The 20,977-nt window shown below is 49.8% G+C and overlaps 1 protein-coding gene across 4 annotated transcripts in view; it reads right to left on the reverse strand.

Annotated features, from left to right (window-relative positions):
* Nucleotides 1-20,977, reverse strand: part of SF1 (splicing factor 1) — a 240,617-nt gene that overhangs the window by 213,390 nt on the left and 6,250 nt on the right. For all 4 annotated transcript variants that reach the window (XM_033953804.1, XM_033953803.1, XM_033953806.1 and 1 more), the window contains one exon: nucleotides 20,516-20,668. In XM_033953804.1, the coding sequence (XP_033809695.1) occupies nucleotides 20,516-20,668 (153 nt within the window). The remainder of the gene's footprint in view (nucleotides 1-20,515; nucleotides 20,669-20,977) is intronic.

Here is a 20,977-nt window from a genome sequence, read left to right on the forward strand (position 1 = left end):
CGCACACCAAATGAAACGGCGTCTGTAGGCCACTGCGCCAGCACAAAATCCCGAAAATCCTGACGCACAGGAAAAGAGCGGGAAACAGGACAGACCCCCTGAAGCAGAGGGGCCTCCATACGCGGGGTCTCCAGTGGCGCAACTTCAAAAATGCAGCACCAAGGAGACCTGCTACATCAGGTCTAAAAGCTCATCCCTCTGAATAAAAAGCGCACCACGGACGCATCTGCTCTGGAAGACAGGAAACCCGCCGCCCCGCTGCCAGCGGGCGTCCCCTCTAGAGGATCCTGGAAGCCCGCCAAAGCGGCCAGGTCCTCAATCATGCCAACACGCTCCTCCGACCACCAATTTGCAATCCAAGCCCCCCGCGGGCGCTTGGATGAGGGAGGAGGAAGAGGGGACGCCGAACGAAAAGAGGGAGGCAAAGCCATAGGGGGCGTGGAGGGAAACCACCCCCGAAACCCCCCAGGTGCACGTGGGACCCCCAATTGTCTGCACAAAGAAAGAAATTAAACTGGGGGCAAAAAACCCCTGGGGGTCCTCAGGGACTCCCTCCCCATGCTGAAACCTGCCCCTGTGTTTGCAATACAGGGGGAAGGTCACCTGAGGTTGCAGACAAAATGGAGGGGCCAGACAGAGAAAATGGCGAAGTTCCCGCCAAAAAAGCTCCCTCCATGGCCTGTAGCGGCTGAGAAGCCTGAACAGTCCCAGCCGCTAAAACAGGCAAGTCGGCATCATAAGAACATAATAAGAACATAAGCAGTGCCTCTGCCAGGTCAGACCACAGGTCCATCCCGCCCAGCAGTCCGCTCCCGCGGCGGCCCAAACAGGTCACGACCTGTCTGTATCACCAGAAGGGGCTCCCTTGCCACCTTGGTTTCTCATTTAAGTCCTGTCTTCCTATCGAGGTCCTAACCCTCCGGTCTTGCACATGCACGACCTGGTTTGGTTTCTATACTCATTACCTGGTTAGTTTTCTATACTTGTGTTACATCCCAGCTCCTCCCTCAGTATCCCATGATCCCTTTATCCTTCAGGAATCCGTCCAATCCCTGTTTGAATCCCTGTACCGTATTCTGCCTGATCACTTCCTCCGGTAGCGCATTCCAAGTGTCCACGACCCTTTGGGTGAAAAAAAACTTCCTTGCGTTTGTTCTGAACCTATCTCCCTTCAGTTTCTCCGAATGCCCCCTCGTACCTGTTGTCCCCTTCAGTCTGAAGAATCTGTCCCTATCCACCCTCTCTATGCCCCTCATGATCTTGAAGGTCTCTATCATATCTCCCCTGAGCCTCCTCTTTTCCAGAGAGAAGAGCCCCAGCCTATCCAACCTCTCGGCGTATGGGCAGTGTTCCAGCCCTTTTACCATTTTCGTTGCTCTCCTTTGGACTCTCTCAAGTACCGCCATGTCCTTCTTGAGGTGCGGCGACCAATACTGAACGCAGTATTCCAGATGCGGACGCACCATCGCCCGATACAATGGCATGATGACTTCCCTTGTTCTGGTTGTTATGCCCTTCTTTATGATGCCAAGCATCCTGTTGGCTTTTTTCGAGGCTGCTGCGCACTGTGCAGATGGCTTCAGTGATGCATCCACCAGCACACCCAAGTCTCTCTCAAGTCTGCTGTCTCCCAACAATACCCCCCCCAATTTGTAGTTGAACAACGGGTTCTTTTTCCCTATATGCATGACCTTGCATTTGTCCACGTTAAAGCGCATTTGCCATTTGTTTGCCCAGTCTTCCAGCTTGTCCAGGTCTCTTTGTAAGTCCTCACACTCCTCCCTGGTCCTAACTCTGCCGCACAGTTTGGTATCGTCTGCAAATTTTATAACCTCGCACTTTGCCTCCTTTTCCAGGTCATTGATAAATATGTTAAAGAGTAATGGCCCCAGCACCGACCCCTGTGGTACACCACTCGTGACTCCCCGCCAGTCAGAATATTGACCTTTTACTCCGACCCTCTGCAGTCTGCCCGACAACCAGTGCTTGATCCATCTGTGCACATCCCCTCCCACCCCGTGGTTCCACAGCTTCTTAAGCAGCCTTTCATGTGGCACCTTGTCGAAAGCCTTTTGAAAATCGAGGTAAATGATGTCTATGGGTTCCCCATTGTCCACCCGACTGCTTATTCCCTCAAAGAAGTACAGAAGGTTCGTAAGGCACGACCTTCCCTTACAGAATCCGTGCTGGCTTGTTCTCAATAGGTCATTTTTCTCGATGTGCTCGCAAATGCCGTCCTTGATCATAGCTTCCACCATCTTCCCTATAATTGAAGTCAGGCTCACCGGCCTGTAGTTCCCGGGGTCACCCCTCGATCCCTTCTTGAAGATAGGTGTGACATTCGCCAATTTCCAGTCCTCTGGTACCTCACCAGTTTTCAAGGATAGGTTGCAAACATGCTGGATTGTGCCTGCTATTTCTTGTCTTAGTTCCTTCAGAACCCTTGGGTGGATCCCGTCCGGGCCCGGCGATTTGCCGCATTTTAGCCTGTCTATCTGTTTGAGGACATCCTCCTTACTTACCTCTATGTGATCCAATTTTTCAGCCTGTTCCCCACTCATGAGCTCCTCTGAGTCCGGTATATTAGATGTGTCTTCACTCGTGAAAACCGACGAGAAGAACGTGTTCAACCTCTCAGCTACCTCTTTATCCTCCTTAATCACTCCCTTCCTATCCCCATCGTCCAACGGCCCCACCTCCTCTCTCGCTGGTCGCTTTCCCTTAACGTAACTGAAGAATGCCTTGAAGTTTTTCGCCTCTCTGGCCAGCCCCTCTTCGTATTCCCCCTTTGCTTTTCTAACCTCCCGGTGGCATTCCTTTTGGCATTTCCTGTGCGTCTGGTGATTTTCCTCCGTTGGGTCCTTTTTCCATCTCCGGAAGGATACCTTTTTGTCCTTTATCGCCCTCTTTACTTCTGTTGACATCCAAACTGGGTCCTTTGATCGCTTGTTCTTGCAGCCTTTCCTGAAACTGGGGACGTACATTCTCTGTGCTTCCTGCAGGGTGTCCCTGAATAGGGTCCAGGCGCTTCCCACAGTCTCCATCCTAAAGATGTTTCTGAGCTTCCTCCCCACCATTTCCCTCATAGCAACATAGTTCCCTTTCTTGAAATTCAGTGCAGTTGTTGCGGTCCTCCTTACTATGGGTGTCTCTCTTTCTAATGTGAATCTGATCGTGTTGTGATCACTATTGCCTAGTGGTCCTCCCACTTCTATCCCTCTAGCAGGCCCCCCTAATCCGTTTAGGATGAGGTCAAGAGTAGTACCCCCTCGCGTCGGTTCTTTGACTAGTTGCTCCATGAAGCAGTCCTTCACAGTTTCTACAAATCCTGTCTCCCTAGTGCAGTTGGAGTGACCAGTACTCCAGTCTATTCCCGGGTAGTTGAAGTCCCCCATCACTGTTACACTTCCAGTCCTGCATTCCTGTCTCAATTCTGCTTCCAAGTCGTGTCCGACTCCCTCTGGCGCACCAGGTGGTCGATAGTACAACCCCAGTTTTATGCCTGCACCCTTATTTCCGGGTAATTTGATCCATAGTGATTCCAGCCCCTCTGCCTTTGTTGCCATATCTATCCCGACCGAGTGGATAGAGTCCTTTATATATAGTGCTATGCCTCCTCCCTTCTTGTGGGTCCTGTCCCTCCTGTAAAGCTTGTACCCCGGCAGCACCACGTCCCATTGATTTTCCTCTGTCCACCAGGTTTCTGCAATTCCAATTATATCCAGGTCCTCCCCCTTGGCCACGACTTCTAGTTCACCCATCTTGGCCTTGAGGCTTCTTGCGTTTGCATATAAGCACCTCAGGTTCCGTCGTTTTTCTTCCACCTTTGCATTTACCTGGGCCACTTGCTCTTGGATTTCGGGCATTTTTTCTGTTCTCTGTGCTTCTGCTTTGCCCTCAGCCTTTACCCTCTTAGCTTTCAGCTTCTCCACATCCCCGCCACCCCACTTCCCCGCTTTTCTTCTGGGTTTTCTAGCCCTACCGGCCCACTCCTGGGCTATCATCCCTTGAGCCTCTGTTTGATCCCCCTCGCCTTGTGGCACCTCTATATTGCCCTCAGCTTTTGCCCTCGTGCCACCCAGTCCCCTTGTGACTCCATGCCCCTTAGTCTCCTCCCAGCAAGCTCCCCTTACCTGGTGTTTCCCTCGCTGTCTGATCATAAGATCCACCGGTCTCTCTACTTCCTCCTTGCAGTCAGCCCGTTCAGCATCTGTTCTGGATACTGTTGTCCGAAGCGTCAACATCAGATCGGCTGTCGGCTTTCCCCCTCTCCTCAGTTTAAAGCCCTCTCGATCTCCTTCCTCACATTGGCTGCCAGTAGTCTAGTTCCCGCTGTGCTCAGGTGCAGGCTGTCCCGCCGGTAGAGCTTACTCTTTCCCCAGAAGGACGTCCAGTTCCTCACAAAGTGGAAGCCCTCCTCCTGGCACCATCTCCTCAACCATGCATTCACAGCCTGGAGGTCTGCCTGTCTCTTTGCATCTGCTCTCGGTACAGGCAGGATCTCTGAGAATGCTATCCTCCGGGTACTCCGCTTCAGCTTTCGTCCCAAGACCCTGAACTGGTCAGTCAGTGTGGCCATGCTGAAGTTCCTCCGGCTCACATCATTCGTTCCGACGTGGATTATCACCGCAGTCTCCTCTGTCTCTGCTCCGTCCAGGATCCTCTCGATCCTATCAGTGATGTCTCGTGTCTTGGCTCCCGGGAGACAAGTCACTAGCCGATCCTCCCTTCCTCCAGCTACGTGACTATCCACCTCTCTCAAGATCGAGTCTCCCACCACAATAGCAGACTTCCCTCTCCTCAGCAACCTCTTCTGTCTCAGGTCCGTGTCCTCGGTGTAGTGCAGTGTCTCTCCCTCGGGGTCCCGGTGAGTCACGGTCTCCTCCTCTTGTGTGGTTCCTCCGCTAGGTCCTTCCCTGGTGTCACCTTGTGGGTCCTGGGTCTCATCTGCCGACATCCGTCCGTGCAGCTGCTGTTCCTGTTTCTCCACCTTCCTTCTATAGGCCTCCTCAATGAATCTCTCGAGGTCCCTCACCTGATCCACAATGGGGCCTGCTCCGTCCGTGTCCTCGGCTGACCAGCTCGTCTCCTCTGTGTTGCGCAGTTCCTCCAGTCCCTCCAGTTCCTGGACCCTGACCCTCAATCTGCCGACCTCCATCCTCAGGCTTTCCAGTTCCTGACACCGACTGCATATGTACTCCCGCCTTCCCAAGGGGAGGTAGTCGTACATATTACACTCTGTGCAGTACACTGGAAAGTACCTCTGGGATCCTGGGTCCTCCATCGCTCTCTCGAAGTGCTGGTGCGCTCCTGCTGTGGGTAAGAGAAGAGGAGAGAGTAAAGAAAGTTAATTACTTGGCGTTCCTGGATCCCTCGCAAGGCTCCTACGCAAAGGCGATCTCGCTAAGGCGAGCGCCTTTGCCGCTCGCCTTCGCCGTGCGCCGAACGGCTGGGCGCCGTTGGCTCCCTTCTAATTAAAGGGAGAGCCCGGGCCCGATGCAACCTGTGACGCGGGTGGGGGGGGCGGAGCTAACTCTCGCCGCGACCCCGGTCCAATCAGCCTGCTCCGGCTGCTTCCTCCTGCCTTCCCTCGCTCCTGCCTGAAAGAAAAAAGAAGAAAAAAAGCACAAAAAACGCTGCCAAGGCTTGCCTCGTGCCCTGGCTCCCTTCTAATTAAAGGGAGAGCCCGGGCCCGATGCAACCTGTGACGCGGGTGGGGGGGGCGGAGCTAACTCTCGCCGCGACCCCGGTCCAATCAGCCTGCTCCGGCTGCTTCCTCCTGCCTTCCCTCGCTCCTGCCTGAAAGAAAAAAGAAGAAAAAAAGCACAAAAAACGCTGCCAAGGCTTGCCTCGTGCCCTGGCTCCCTTCTAATTAAAGGGAGAGCCCGGGCCCGATGCAACCTGTGACGCGGGTGGGGGGGGCGGAGCTAACTCTCGCCGCGACCCCGGTCCAATCAGCCTGCTCCGGCTGCTTCCTCCTGCCTTCCCTCGCTCCTGCCTGAAAGAAAAAAGAAGAAAAAAAGCACAAAAAAACGCTGCCAAGGCTTGCCTCGTGCCCTGGCTCCCTTCTAATTAAAGGGAGAGCCCGGGCCCGATGCAACCTGTGACGCGGGTGGGGGGGGCGGAGCTAACTCTCGCCGCGACCCCGGTCCAATCAGCCTGCTCCGGCTGCTTCCTCCTGCCTTCCCTCGCTCCTGCCTGAAAGAAAAAAGAAGAAAAAAAGCACAAAAAACGCTGCCAAGGCTTGCCTCGTGCCCTGGCTCCCTTCTAATTAAAGGGAGAGCCCGGGCCCGATGCAACCTGTGACGCGGGTGGGGGGGGCGGAGCTAACTCTCGCCGCGACCCCGGTCCAATCAGCCTGCTCCGGCTGCTTCCTCCTGCCTTCCCTCGCTCCTGCCTGAAAGAAAAAAGAAGAAAAAAAGCACAAAAAACGCTGCCAAGGCTTGCCTCGTGCCCTGGCTCCCTTCTAATTAAAGGGAGAGCCCGGGCCCGATGCAACCTGTGACGCGGGTGGGGGGGGCGGAGCTAACTCTCGCCGCGACCCCGGTCCAATCAGCCTGCTCCGGCTGCTTCCTCCTGCCTTCCCTCGCTCCTGCCTGAAAGAAAAAAGAAGAAAAAAAGCACAAAAAACGCTGCCAAGGCTTGCCTCGTGCCCTGGCTCCCTTCTAATTAAAGGGAGAGCCCGGGCCCGATGCAACCTGTGACGCGGGTGGGGGGGGCGGAGCTAACTCTCGCCGCGACCCCGGTCCAATCAGCCTGCTCCGGCTGCTTCCTCCTGCCTTCCCTCGCTCCTGCCTGAAAGAAAAAAGAAGAAAAAAAGCACAAAAAACGCTGCCAAGGCTTGCCTCGTGCCCTGGCTCCCTTCTAATTAAAGGGAGAGCCCGGGCCCGATGCAACCTGTGACGCGGGTGGGGGGGGGCGGAGCTAACTCTCGCCGCGACCCCGGTCCAATCAGCCTGCTCCGGCTGCTTCCTCCTGCCTTCCCTCGCTCCTGCCTGAAAGAAAAAAGAAGAAAAAAAGCACAAAAAAACGCTGCCAAGGCTTGCCTCGTGCCCTGGCTCCCTTCTAATTAAAGGGAGAGCCCGGGCCCGATGCAACCTGTGACGCGGGTGGGGGGGGCGGAGCTAACTCTCGCCGCGACCCCGGTCCAATCAGCCTGCTCCGGCTGCTTCCTCCTGCCTTCCCTCGCTCCTGCCTGAAAGAAAAAAGAAGAAAAAAAGCACAAAAAACGCTGCCAAGGCTTGCCTCGTGCCCTGGCTCCCTTCTAATTAAAGGGAGAGCCCGGGCCCGATGCAACCTGTGACGCGGGTGGGGGGGGCGGAGCTAACTCTCGCCGCGACCCCGGTCCAATCAGCCTGCTCCGGCTGCTTCCTCCTGCCTTCCCTCGCTCCTGCCTGAAAGAAAAAAGAAGAAAAAAAGCACAAAAAACGCTGCCAAGGCTTGCCTCGTGCCCTGGCTCCCTTCTAATTAAAGGGAGAGCCCGGGCCCGATGCAACCTGTGACGCGGGTGGGGGGGGCGGAGCTAACTCTCGCCGCGACCCCGGTCCAATCAGCCTGCTCCGGCTGCTTCCTCCTGCCTTCCCTCGCTCCTGCCTGAAAGAAAAAAGAAGAAAAAAAGCACAAAAAACGCTGCCAAGGCTTGCCTCGTGCCCTGGCTCCCTTCTAATTAAAGGGAGAGCCCGGGCCCGATGCAACCTGTGACGCGGGTGGGGGGGGCGGAGCTAACTCTCGCCGCGACCCCGGTCCAATCAGCCTGCTCCGGCTGCTTCCTCCTGCCTTCCCTCGCTCCTGCCTGAAAGAAAAAAGAAGAAAAAAAGCACAAAAAACGCTGCCAAGGCTTGCCTCGTGCCCTGGCTCCCTTCTAATTAAAGGGAGAGCCCGGGCCCGATGCAACCTGTGACGCGGGTGGGGGGGGCGGAGCTAACTCTCGCCGCGACCCCGGTCCAATCAGCCTGCTCCGGCTGCTTCCTCCTGCCTTCCCTCGCTCCTGCCTGAAAGAAAAAAGAAGAAAAAAAGCACAAAAAACGCTGCCAAGGCTTGCCTCGTGCCCTGTCAAAAAATCAGCTGAGAGGGAATCCTTCGGGGAATCCCTCCGTGGGCGGTTGGGGAAGACCGGGCTTCCCCACTGCTCCCAGCCGACTCGCGAGGCACCATCGGCGGGGAGCTCTGGGCGCCTGCAGCCGCTGCCGACGGAGCTCCACCACCTCACCGGCCCAAACCGCCGAGTTCAGGCCGGCCGCGAGTGTCTCGCGGCTGGACCAAATTGTGTCCCACTCCCCCGGAGAAGGGCACAATGGCTCCATACGCGACCTAGCTAGGAGAAAAAGTGCCGGTTAGTGCAAAAATACAGTAAAAAACAGTAAACTGACAGGGAAGCAACCCTGCAGACCGGCACTACCTCAGGATTTTTTTTTTTTTTTTTACAGAACAGACTCCACAGGCTCTCGAAGCAATATGCCTTGCTTGATTTAGGGGGCAAGGCTTACTGCTGAGGCTCCTCTAAAAAAATGTGGGGAAGTGGAGGAAGTGGGGGGAGGGACCCCGCTCGAGACCCGCCAGGTTTGACACCCCTGAGGTCGGACGGACCCCCAAACAGGGCCCGCCCAAGCTCTGTCCGGCCAAAAACAGGGACTAGAAACCCCCTAAACAAATTCCAACAACCCTACCAAGGGAGATGGGTACAGATCACTCAACACCTGCTGGAGACTGAAAGAAGACTGATGTAAATAGAGAAGGGAGTATATTATATACTGTCCCACAGTTTTGTTTTCAGTCTCCACCTGCTGGTCATGATTGGATATATACCCATTCGTAAAGATTAACCTCTACTGGTCTGGAGAGTGCTAAAGAAATTACAATTTCTGGTGGAATTCTTCATATATACAAAATGGAACTCACCGTTGCAACGCAAAAAGGTTATGTGAGTAAATTTTAGAAAGTCTGGGGACCGTTAACAGATTTTTGTAATGAATGATTAACTTTTCCCATGATAAGATATTTGATTAGAGGGGAAAAGGGGTGGGATTTTATTTCCGATTATTATAAAATATATCAATATTTGAATGAATTCACAATAAAGATGATTTTATGTATTATTGTATTGGGAGGGAGGGAGGGATAGGGGATTATTATATTCAATAAGAATGATATAAATTTAGATTTCTTACATAATATTTTAACATTATATAATACTAATTTTCTAATGAAATGTTAAATTTGATGCCAATATGTGAGTTAATCAAGTGTGTATCTTTAAGTTTTATATAAGTTAATTTGATACACTTGTTGTAAAATACAAAAATGAATAAAGAATTACAAACAAAACAAAAAATTGTATAGGCCACCCCAGTTACTGGTAGATAAGCCGTGGCTAATACAATGGCTAATACATAAGAACATAAGAAGTTGCCTCCGCTGAGGCAGACCCTAGGTCCATCCTGCTCAGCAGTCCGCTCCCGCCGCGGCCCATCAGGCCCATTGCCTGAGCAATGGTCTATACCTATCTATACCCCTCAATCCCTTTTTCTTCTAGGAATCTATCCAAACCTTCTTTGAAACCATTTAATGTTTTCTTGTCTACAACAGCCTCTGGAAGCGCGTTCCATGTATCCACCACCCTCTGAGTGAAAAAGAACTTCCTAGCGTTTGTTCTAAACCTGTCCCCTTTCAATTTCTCCGAGTGCCCCCTTGTACTTGTGGCGCCCCTTAATTTGAAAAATCTGCCCCTGTCTACTTTTTCTATGCCCTTCAGGATCTTGAAGGTTTCTATCATGTCTCCTCTAAGTCTTCGCTTCTCCAGGGAGAAAAGTCCCAACTGTTTCAATCTTTCGGTATATGGGAGATTTTCCATTCCCTTTATCAGTCTAGTTGCTCTTCTTTGTACTCCCTCAAGTACCGCCATGTCTTTCTTGAGGTACGGTGACCAGTACTGGACGCAGTACTCCAGATGCGGCCGCACCATTGCACGATACAGCGGCATGATGACTTCTTTCGTCCTGGTTGTAATACCCTTCTTAATGATACCCAACATTCTGTTCGCTTTCCTTGAGGCCGTGGCGCATTGCGCCGATGCCTTCAGTGTTGCATCTACCATCACTCCCAGGTCTCTCTCCAGGTTGCTGACCCCTAGTGGTGTTCCCCCCATTTTGTATGTGAACATCGGGTTCTTTTTCCCCACGTGCATGACCTTGCATTTCCCCACGTTGAAGCTCATCTGCCATTTTTCGGCCCACTTTTCCAGCTGTGTTAGATCCTTTTGAAGATCTTCGCAGTCTTCCCTGGTTTGAGCCCTGCTATATAGTTTGGTGTCATCTGCAAATTTAATGACCTCACACTTGGTTCCCGCCTCTAGGTCGTTTATGTAGATATTGAACAGGAGCGGTCCCAGCACCGACCCCTGCGGAACTCCGCTCGTGACCCCTTTCCAGTCAGAGTAGTGGCCCTTTACGCCAACCCTCTGTTTCCTGTTTGCCAGCCAGATTTTGATCCATCGGTGGACCTCCCCTTGTACCCCGTGGTTCCATATCTTTTTAAGCAGTCTCTCGTGTGGCACCTTGTCGAAGGCTTTTTGGAAGTCAAGGTAAATGATGTCTATAGATTCCCCTTTATCCATCTGGCTGCTCACCCCCTCAAAGAAGTACAATAAGTTAGTGAGGCATGACCTACCCTTGCAGAAGCCGTGTTGACTCGGTTTTAGCTACCCATTTTTTTCGATGTGCTCACAGATGCTGTCTTTAATCAGTGCCTCCATCATCTTTCCCAGGACTGAGGTCAGGCTCACCGGCCTGTAGTTTCCCGGGTCTCCTCTTGCGCCCTTCTTGAAGATGGGCGTGACATTTGCTATTTTCCAATCCTCCGGGATCTCTCCGGTTTTTAAGGATAGATTGCATATCTGTCGAAATGGCTCCGCTATTTCGTTTTTTAGCTCGAGTACCCTTGGATGGATGCCGTCCGGACCTGGCGATTTGTCGCTCTTTAGTCTGTCAATCTGCTTGAGTACATCCTCTTGGCTTACTTCTAAATCGACCAGCTTATCGTCTTGGTCTCCTATAACGATCTCCTCGGGTTCTGGAATGTTGGTTATATTTTCCATCGTGAAGACTGACGTGAAGAACTCATTTAACCTGTCAGCTATCTCTTTCTCTCCTTTTACTACTCCTTTTCTGTCACCATCGTCCAATGGTCCCACTTCTTCTCTCGTCGGTTGCTTCCCCTTGACGTATCTGAAGAACGACTTGAAGTTTGTTGCTTCCTCTGCCAGTCTCTCTTCGTATTCTCTTTTTGCTTTTCTAACCATTCGGTGACACTCCTTCTGGTGTTCTTTGTGCACTTTTTGGTTCTCCTCTGTTTGGTCTTTTTTCCATTTTCTGAACGATGCCTTCTTGTCGCTTATCGCCTTCTTCACTGCAATTGTTATCCACACTGGATTTTTTGTTCTATTTTTTTTGCACCCTTTTCTGAACTTGGGGATGCATAGGTTTTGCGCTTCGTGCACAGTCTCCTTGAGTAAGGTCCAGGCTTTTTCTACATTTTTAGTAATTGGAGTGTTGACCAATATAAATTTTGAAGTGCAATGATTGAACTTTGAAGACACTGCCTTTGGGGGTTTTACCCCGTTGTGATCTTCTTTTTACCATCTGAGTGGTTCTGAGCACTGCTAACTATATTAAGTTCTAACTGTTCAGATTAAAGCACAGAGTGGGTGTTTTCATATTTGTATCTAATTCATGTATCACCCACGTGGTTACTCCTTATCCCAGGTTCATATTTTGGGTAATACAATGGAGTGGCTTATCTGGTTTTACAACTTGTATAGGCATTTTTTGCACTAGGGTGGCCTATATGTAGGAAATACAGTATAAATAAAAAATGTGAGCTGAGAAAAAACTCTTCAAAACCAAAATCCAACATAACCACACCCTCTCTACTATGTCATTAATAGAGAATGGAAAGGGGACAGGTTACTGCAGTAAAACCACAGAACTGGAAAAATTACTGCCAATTTACCGCGGGAACAGGAGCAAGGTATTTTAATGGTAAAAAGCATTGCTCCTGTGGTGAAAAAAAATTGTGCCCAAGTCAGATTTTGTATCTCTTTCCTAGCTCCCTTCATGGCTATTTTACTTGAAGGAGCCGGCTGTATCACAATGAAGAATCTTCAGGCTCCTTCAGGTAAAACAGGTGCGAGGAGAAATGGGATGGAGCCAAGGAGATGCTGACCCGTGGGGGAGAGGAGGGGGGCTGCCGCAACACCCATTAGAGGGGGCATTCTGCTGCTATGACCCATGAGGAGAGCTGGCTGGCTCCAAAGATGGAACTGAAGTGAAGGGCAGTGCTGGATGATCTGGTCTGGGGGATATGGAGGGGGGAGAGAGGTGAGAAACCCATGTGGGAAAGGCTGGAGGCAAGAAAGAGAAGAGTTCAATCCATGAGGAGTGCTGGATCTGAAGGGAGAAGGAGAGAGAAGGGAATATGTTGAACCAAGGAAGGAGAAATTAGGTTCTTACCTGCTAATTTACTTTCTTTTAGCTTCTCCAGACCAGCATAGGCATCTTACAAGCGGGTTATATCTCATCATGACCAGCAAGTGGAGACAGACAAAACTTTGAAATGGTACTTAGGTTACTCCCCCTAATTACCTCAGTCTGCCGAATAGCCAAGCAGAACTAAGAACTGTAAACAGAAATAAACAAGACTCCGAACAGGAGTAACAACTAATATACAGTGGTACCTTGGATTGAGAGCATAATCCGTTCCAGGAGCATGCTTGTAATCCAAAATGCTTGTTTATCAAAGCGAGTTTCCCCATAGGAAATAATGGAAACTCGCTTTGATACGTTCCCACCCCCCCCTCGCAAAGTCCCCCCCCCCCCCCCGCGTGATCCGGCACCCCCCGTCCGACCAACTTTAATTCACCACAAACCCATCTGGCACCGGCACGAGAACCGCTCCCCCCCGCTCGCAAAGGCCCCCCTCCACTCGAATCGGCATCCCCCCGTGAGAACAGGAACCCCCCGCCCGACCAACTTTAACTCATCCCCCCTTTGGCACCGGCACGCAGCCCACAAGTGCCGGTGCCGCTTGAAGATCTTCTTCCTTGTCTCTGCCGGCTTTGAGCATACATCTGCGCATGCTCAAGCCCTTCTAATTCTCCCTCTCGCCGAGTGAGGCAGGCGGGGCACTTTAGAGGCCGTCAGAGACTGAAATAACTTATTCAAATCCTCTCCAAACAAAAAAGATCCCCTAAAGGGAAATTTAGTGAGTTTAGACTTGGATGCCGCATCCGCAAACCATAGACACCTGCACCAAGTCATAGAGGGCATCTGAGAGGAAAGAGGCTGCCATCTTAATTTTTGTTACCTCCTGACCCACCAAGGACCAGTCATCAGACTCACGGTCAAGGACAGGCTGGGTCCACCGTAAAACAGTCCGAGCTACAGGCACTCCCCCCTCCCCCCCCCCCAAATAGCCAACTGGACTCCAAGGCAGATAAATTAAAATTCTACTTAAGAATGGTCTACAACTTACACTCCTCAGAGTCCTGTAAAGCAGAACCGCCCTCCACAGGCACAGCATGCCTCTTAGCAATAGCTTGAGACCACCATGTCCACTTCTGGTGTCTTCAAGGTAGCCATACCCCCCTCTGGAATGGGATACAAACGAGTCATGGAGTGCGTAAACCGAAACGGCGCCTCTGACATATTTCACTGCGCCTGGATAAAATCCCGAATATCCTCATGCATAGGAAAAGAGCGGGACGCAGAGTGGATCCCTTTAAAAAGAGGATCCTCCACACGCAGGGTCTCAGGTGACGCATCCTCATAGCGCAACACCAAGAGTCCAGGTCCTCACTGAAGTCAACCTGCTCCTCAGACCACAAGTCTTCATCCCAAGCAACCCACGGGCGGTTGGACGAGAGAGGAGGCGGAGGGTCAGTAAAGAAGTAGAGGGGGGCAGAGCTGCAGGGGTGCAGAGGTAACACCCCCCCAGCACGAGACCTACCGGGTTTGACACCCCTGAGGTCGGACGGATCCCCAAACAGAGCACACCCAAGCTCAGGCCGGCACAAAAAGCACAGTTACTTACTGTAACTCTGTAGATGTAGTCCAGCCTGGGCATAGCAGAAAGAGATAGAAGCAGCCATCCAGTTGGAGATGGTATGCTTAGAAATGGGATGTCCCAACTTGTTTGGATCAAAGCAGACAAAAAGTTGAGGAGCAGTACTGTGTGGTTTGGTGCGTTCCAAGCAGAAGGCCAAAGCACACTTACAGTCCAGAGTATGAAGAGCTGATTCTCCAGGATGAGAATGAAGTCTTGGGAAAAACACTGGAAATACAATAGATTGGTTGAGTTGAAATTCTGAAACCACTTTAGGTAAGAATTTAGGATGAGTACGGAGGACCACTTTGTCATTATGGAAAACTGTGAAAGGTGGATCAGCAACTAATGCTTGTAGCTCACTGACTTCGAGCAGAAGTGAGGGCAATGAGAAAAACTACTTTCCAAGCAAGATACTTAAGATGAGCCGTAGACATTGGTTCAAATGGAGGCTTCATCAACTGAGTAAGAACAACATTGAGATCCCAAACCACTGGAGGTGGTTTGAGAGGAGGTTTGACATGGAAAGCAGCAATTGCACTGAGATGGACTTGAATCGATGTAGACTTGAGGCTAGAGATGGATAAGTGCAAAAGATAAATCTAGAACAGAAGATAAGGAGGAATCTTGAGGCTCCTTATCATGAGAAATGCACCACATCTAGTCCATTTTTGGTGGTAGCATTGTCTAGTGGCAGGCTTTCTAAAAGCCTCTAAAATGTCTCTTACAGGTTGAGAAAACTGAAGAGGAGTTATGTTGAGGTGTCGGGTGTAGAGACTGCAGGTTGGGATGAAGAAGAGATCCTTGACTCTGTGTAAGCAGAGATGGATAAACTGGTAGAAGGTATGGCTCCCTGCTACTGAGTTGAAGTACAAGGGAGTTCCAAGGTTGCCTCAGCCATCGAGAACTATCAGAATCATGGTGGCATGATCGTTCTTCAACTTGACAAGAGTCTTGAGAATGAGAGGGAATGCATACAGAAAAAGATTTGTCCGTTCCAGTAGAAAAGCATCTGCCTCGAGGCGATGAGGAGAGTATATCCTGGAACAGAACTGAGGCAGTTTGTGGTTGTGGGGAGATGCAAAGAGATCTATCTGAGGCATTCCCCAATGCGAAAAAATGTGATGAAGAAGCGAGGAATTGAGTGTCCATTCGTGAGGTTGCAGAAGACGACTCAATTTGTCCGCCAAACAGTTTTTCGCCCCTTGGATGTAGACAGCTTTGAGGAAGGTGTTGTGGAGGATTGCCCAGTCCCAAACTTCAGAGCTTCTTGCAAAGGGAAAGAGATCCCGTCCCCCCTGTTTGTTGACATAGTACATGGCGACTTGGTTGTCCGTCTGAATGAGGACTACCTGGTCGTGAAGAAGATGTTGAAAAGCTTTGAGAGCATTGAAGATCGCTCTGAGTTCTAACAGATTGATGTGACACTGACGATCCGTACTGGTCCAATGGCCTTTAGTACGGAGAACATAGAGATGAGCCCCCGAAGCATAGGTCGAGGAATCTGTTGCAAGGACCTTCTGATGAGGGGGCGTTTGAAACAGGAAGCCTCGGGAGAGATTGGAAGAGAGTATCCACCAGTGGAGAGACTGTCTCAACGAAGGAGTAACTGTAATGTGTCGAGAGTGGGTCGCAAACCTGTGTCCACTGAGATGCCAGGGTCCACTGAGGAATTCTGAGGTGAAGTCTGGCAAAACGAGTCACGTGTACTGTGGAGGCCATGTGACCTAGGAGTACAATCATGTGTCTCACTGAGATTGATGAGCGGGAAGACACTGCATGACAGAGTTGAAGAAGAACCTCCAGACATTGTTGCGGAAGGAATGCTCTTAGTTGGATAGTGTCCAGAACAGCTCCGATGAAATGTAGATTCTGAGAGGGCTGAAGTTGGGATTTGGGAAACTTGAGTTTGAATCCCAAGCTTTGTAGGAACCACGTAGTCCGTTGGGTCGCTACAAAGATGTTGAATCTTTGATGAGCCAGTCATCTAGGTAGGGAAATACCTGAAGACCATGGTTCCTTAGAGCTGCTGCTACCACCACCACCAGGCACTTGGTGAACACTCTGGGAGTTGAAGCCAGGCCAAAGGGTAGCACTCTGTATTGGTAATGCAGATTCCCCACCCGAAATCTGAGGTGCTGACGGGAGGTCGGATGAATGGGGATGCAAGTATAAGCCTCCTTGAGATTCAGAGAACATAACCAATCGTTCTGATCTAGAAGGGGGTATAGGGACACCAGGAACAACATGCAAAATTTTTCTTTGACTAAAAATTTGTTGAGAGCCCTGAGATCCAAAATGGGTCTCAGATCGCCTGTTTTCTTCGGAACTAGGAAGTAACGGGAGTAAAAACCCCTGCTCTGCTGTTCCAAGGGAACTTCCTCAATGTCACGGAGATGAAGCAGAGCCTGAGCTTCCTGAAGAAGGGCGGTCTGGGATGGATTGTAAGGATACTCTTGGAGGAAGCTCTGTTGGAACCTGAGTGAAATGAAGAGAGTATCCTTCCCTGATTATTGACAGCACCCAGAGGTCGGATATAATGGTCTCCCATTGGTGGTAAAAATGATGGAGACGACCTCCTATGGGGGAAGGAAGGACAGACACAGAACGATGGAGGTTATGCTCTGTTGTAGACAGTCATAAAGGCTGCAAAGCCTTAGGTGCAGCAGAAAGCTGAGGTTTCTGTTGCTGCGGTTTCTTGGAAGGAGCTAGAGTGTAAGGAGCTGCCCTTGGAGTATAATGCCTCTGGAAAACCGGAGTAGGACGTGAAGGTTTTGCAGGAGCTAACTTTGGCTTTGGTCTGACAATGGAAGCAAGATTTTTCATGTTCAGACAACTTCTTAGTGGCAGCCTCTATGGATTCATCAAAGAGGTCATTGCCCTGACAAGGAATATTAGCCTGAAGATTAGGATCCATGTCAATGGTGCGAAACCAGGCCAATGCTACAGAAAAGCCAGACATTGCTACAGAAAAAGCAGTGGCCCTAGCCGACAGCTCAAAGGCATCTTAAGATGACTGGAGAAGGTGCTATCTGAGTTGTGACAGAGCAGCAGTGAATTCTTGGAACTCGAAATGTCTATGTTGATCCAGGTTCTTCAGAAAACCTGGGAGAAGATCAATAAGGAACTTGAGATAAGTAACGAAGACAAAATTGTAATTGAGGACTTTGGAGGACATCATAGCATTTTGATATAGACGGCATCCAAATTTGTCCATGGTCTTACCCTCCCTTCCAGGAGAAACTGTAGCATAGACCCTGGAAGGATGGGTTCTTTTCAAAGAAGACTCCACAAGGAGGGATTGATGAGATAATTGTGAATTCTCAAACCCTTTACAATGCAGAGTTCTATACCTCCAGTCCAATTTGCCTGGAACAGCAGGTATAGCATAAGGAGTCTCCAGACAACGGTTGAAAGTTTGAGACAAAAGCTTGTTAAGAGGAAGCTTAAATGACTCTGCAGGAGGTTGAGATAGATGCATGACCTCGAGATACTCCTTAAAGTATTTAGAACCAGCATCTAACTGAATTTCCAGGTCAGCCATCTGATGAAGAAAGGAAGAGAAAGACAGCTGATCCGCCAAGGCCCTGCCTCGTGAGGGACTCGATGACCTTGAGAACGAAAGTGAAGCCTCTGGAGAAGTGGAAATCCAAAGAATATGGAGATTTGGAAGAGGCAATGGAAGCAGCCGATTCCTCAGGGTCCAGAAGCGGTGACCTCAAGCGAGGAGTTGGAGGCCTCGAAAAGCTGGAATGAGGTCTAGACGAAGAAGGCTGCTCTTTAGAAGAAGATCTGTCCCTAGATGGATGTCTTGATTGGCAACGAGAGTGGTGCCTGGAAGCAGGTCTCGAGGATCGAGGAGACTTCGCCCTATGTATGTAAACAGACAATGCTGCTGATGAATGGATAGGGCTAGAAGCTGTAGATCAAAACACAGTGGATTGGATCGGGGAATCTCAAAGCACTCCCAAAGACTCTGCTCCTTAGAGTGTGAGGATTACTGTCGAGACACTTGCAAAGAATCTACTCCTTGCATAGTGTGTAGATGTCAGACCAGACACTCGTAAAGACTTTGCTCCTTGCATAGAGTGTGAAGCTTCAGCTCGAGGCACAGACAGGGACTCGACTTTGTGGGAGACTAGATTACAGGAGGCAGCGTTGAGACAGAACCATATTTGCTCAGTAACTGAACAAATTACTGCTCCAACATGGTCCGGAGAGAAGTCTGAAATCGGACAACTTGCCGAGGCTAAAGGCTCCAAGGTAGCAGTGGAGATATGCTTGGACTTGGAGGTCTTTGAAAATTTGAGGACCACCGTGGGAACTTTTCTGCTTAGGTATCTGACCTGAGGGAATCTCAGAAGATAAAGCAGGTGTACTCGAGGCTAAAGACGATCCAAATGAGGACAGTCTGATGAGGCTCGAGTTTGGAGTCGTGGAAGCAGGAGACCTTCGCTGGAAGGTGGGACCGAGGCAGCACTCGAGGTCGAGGGTGTCAGCGAAGAGTCCATGCTGAAGAGTTTTTCCACTAAAACTTGACGCTTAAGGGCTCGAGGTTGAAGAGTAGCACAGTGCTTTCACGACTTTGGAATATGGTCAGGCCCAAGGCACTTGAGGCACCAGCGGTGTGGGTCCGTGTGAGAAATCGCACGCTGGCACTAGCTATACTTCTTCAAGCCCGTGACTGGCAGGACATAGGAGGAAGATAGCCACTGCGAAGTCGAAGCCCGCAGGCTGCGGCCGTGCGGCCTGGCCCACCAGTCAATGAAGAAAAAATGAAAATAAATCTTTTTTTTTTTTTAAATGAAAATAAAGTAACACAGCGATTCACGACTAAAAAGAACACAAACCGCGGTGAGAGAAGGCACAAAGCGAACGAAGTTCAACGCAATGTGTCAAAGTACAGACTTCTCGGCTCCGCGGAAAACTGAGGAGACTCGCCCTGTGCAGGGTGGGAAGGCACTCACACATGCGCGGTGCGGCTGACTCGAAACTTCTACGTTTCTACAAGCAAGTCTGCTTGCGAGGCTGTCCGCATCCAGACTCTGTGGATGACATCATCCATATGTTGAGAATAAGCTGCCTGCTTGTTCTGGTATAAACAGGGACTAGGAGTCCTGAAAGGAAAATGGGTACAACTCACTCACACCTGCTGGAAACAAAGAGAAGACTGAGGTAATTAGGAGGAGTAACCTATTAAGTACCGTTCCAAAGTTTCGTCTCAGTCTCCACCTGCTGGTCATGATGAGATATAACCTGCTTGTAAGATGCCTATGCCGGTCTGAAGAGTTGCTAAAGAAATGAAATATTTAATACAGCGGAGGGAGGGAGGAAAGAGAGGGCAACACACACATTGGCATAAGAGTGTAAGAGAAGGAAGAAGCTGGACACAGGGAGATATACAAAAAGAGGGGATATTGTGGGTATGGATTGGAGCATGGGGACAAGGACCCAAAGGGGTTATGTTGCATGGAGGTGGTATATGTACACAGTCGGTGGGGCAATGCCAGACATGGAAGGTTATATGGACACAGAGGGAAGATGGCTAGACATGAAAGAGAATAGGAATGCAGTGAGATGCACAGGACTTGGGAGATGCATAGGGACACAGAATGGTGATGATGAAGGCAGAGAGATTGGCACAGGGTAAATACTAGAAAAGGAAGTATAGGAGACAGAAGGGAGATACATTCAGAGATGGAAGATGGATGGCAAGCATGGGGAAGGAAGAAATGTCAAATGGTCAGGAGACCTTGGCGAGTGAATTAAGAGAAGACAGAAGGAAACAGAAACCAGAGCCTGAGACCAATGTGATTTAAAGAATAAAAGTGACCAGACAACCATAGGTAGAAAAATATATTCTAATCACAAAATAGAAAAATTTATCAGATTTGAAATGTGTATCCTGCTAAAGAGCTTGTATTAGACATAACTGAGGACCACAGAGCCCACTACCAGGCCATGCTTTTTTAGCTTTCAGCTAGCTTAGGGCTTGCTCTGGCCAGGGGACAAGTTGCCTTAGTACACTCCCTTAACACTGTTCCTGACACGCGTGTCTGAAGTATTCCATTTGCATTTTTCTAGTAATTTGGCTTGTTCAGTTTCTTGATAGTGGTGGCAATATTTGTGAAGAGGGAGGATGGGTTTGGCCGATCCTTGTTCTATATTATTTGTGATTTATAAAATGGAAATTCTACAGAATATTGTTTATTTTTACACTTTAATAGAATGATGTCACTATAAAATCATAACTATTTCAATGGAATCAGTTTGGAGAAATGGAGACAAAGTTTGTCCCTGGGTCATTCTCTAACCTCAACTTTCAGCAAGAAAGAAGAATTTGTATGAAGCAAGCAAAGTTACACATTTCTATTCTACAAGAATTTATACATAGACCTCTGTCCCCACTAATGCTCACTTGTAATCAGCTGGTGGCTTAAAGTCTGGGTTGAGGCCCACCATCTCTGTGATTAGATTGTGCCGCTCCTCTTCCAGCTTCTTCCGCGTTCTGAACTCACGCGTATTTAGGCGCTTCCCCTCACTATTGTAAATCGGCTCAGGGGAAGGAGACCTGCAGGAAGCACCCAGTAATTATTCCATCTTTTAATGAACACCACTAACATTAAAACCCACTGCCTCATCCTGCACAATAAATTCTAATTTGCTATATACTACTTAGTTAGAGGAGGGACAAAAAACTGCAGCAAGTGGGACAAAAAAAAAAGTCACGTGCTTGGTAGAAAACATTAAAGTTATGCCAAGTGAGCTTTTGACTCAAATTAACTTAGCCATATATTTTTTTTTAAATTAGGAAAACACCACAAGGGCTTGAAAAATTTATCTCTGGGGAATGAAAGGGGCAGGTGTATTATAGGATAAT

Source organism: Geotrypetes seraphini, chromosome 8, assembly GCF_902459505.1.
Source record: "Geotrypetes seraphini chromosome 8, aGeoSer1.1, whole genome shotgun sequence".
NCBI classification, from domain to species: Eukaryota; Metazoa; Chordata; class Amphibia; order Gymnophiona; family Dermophiidae; genus Geotrypetes; species Geotrypetes seraphini.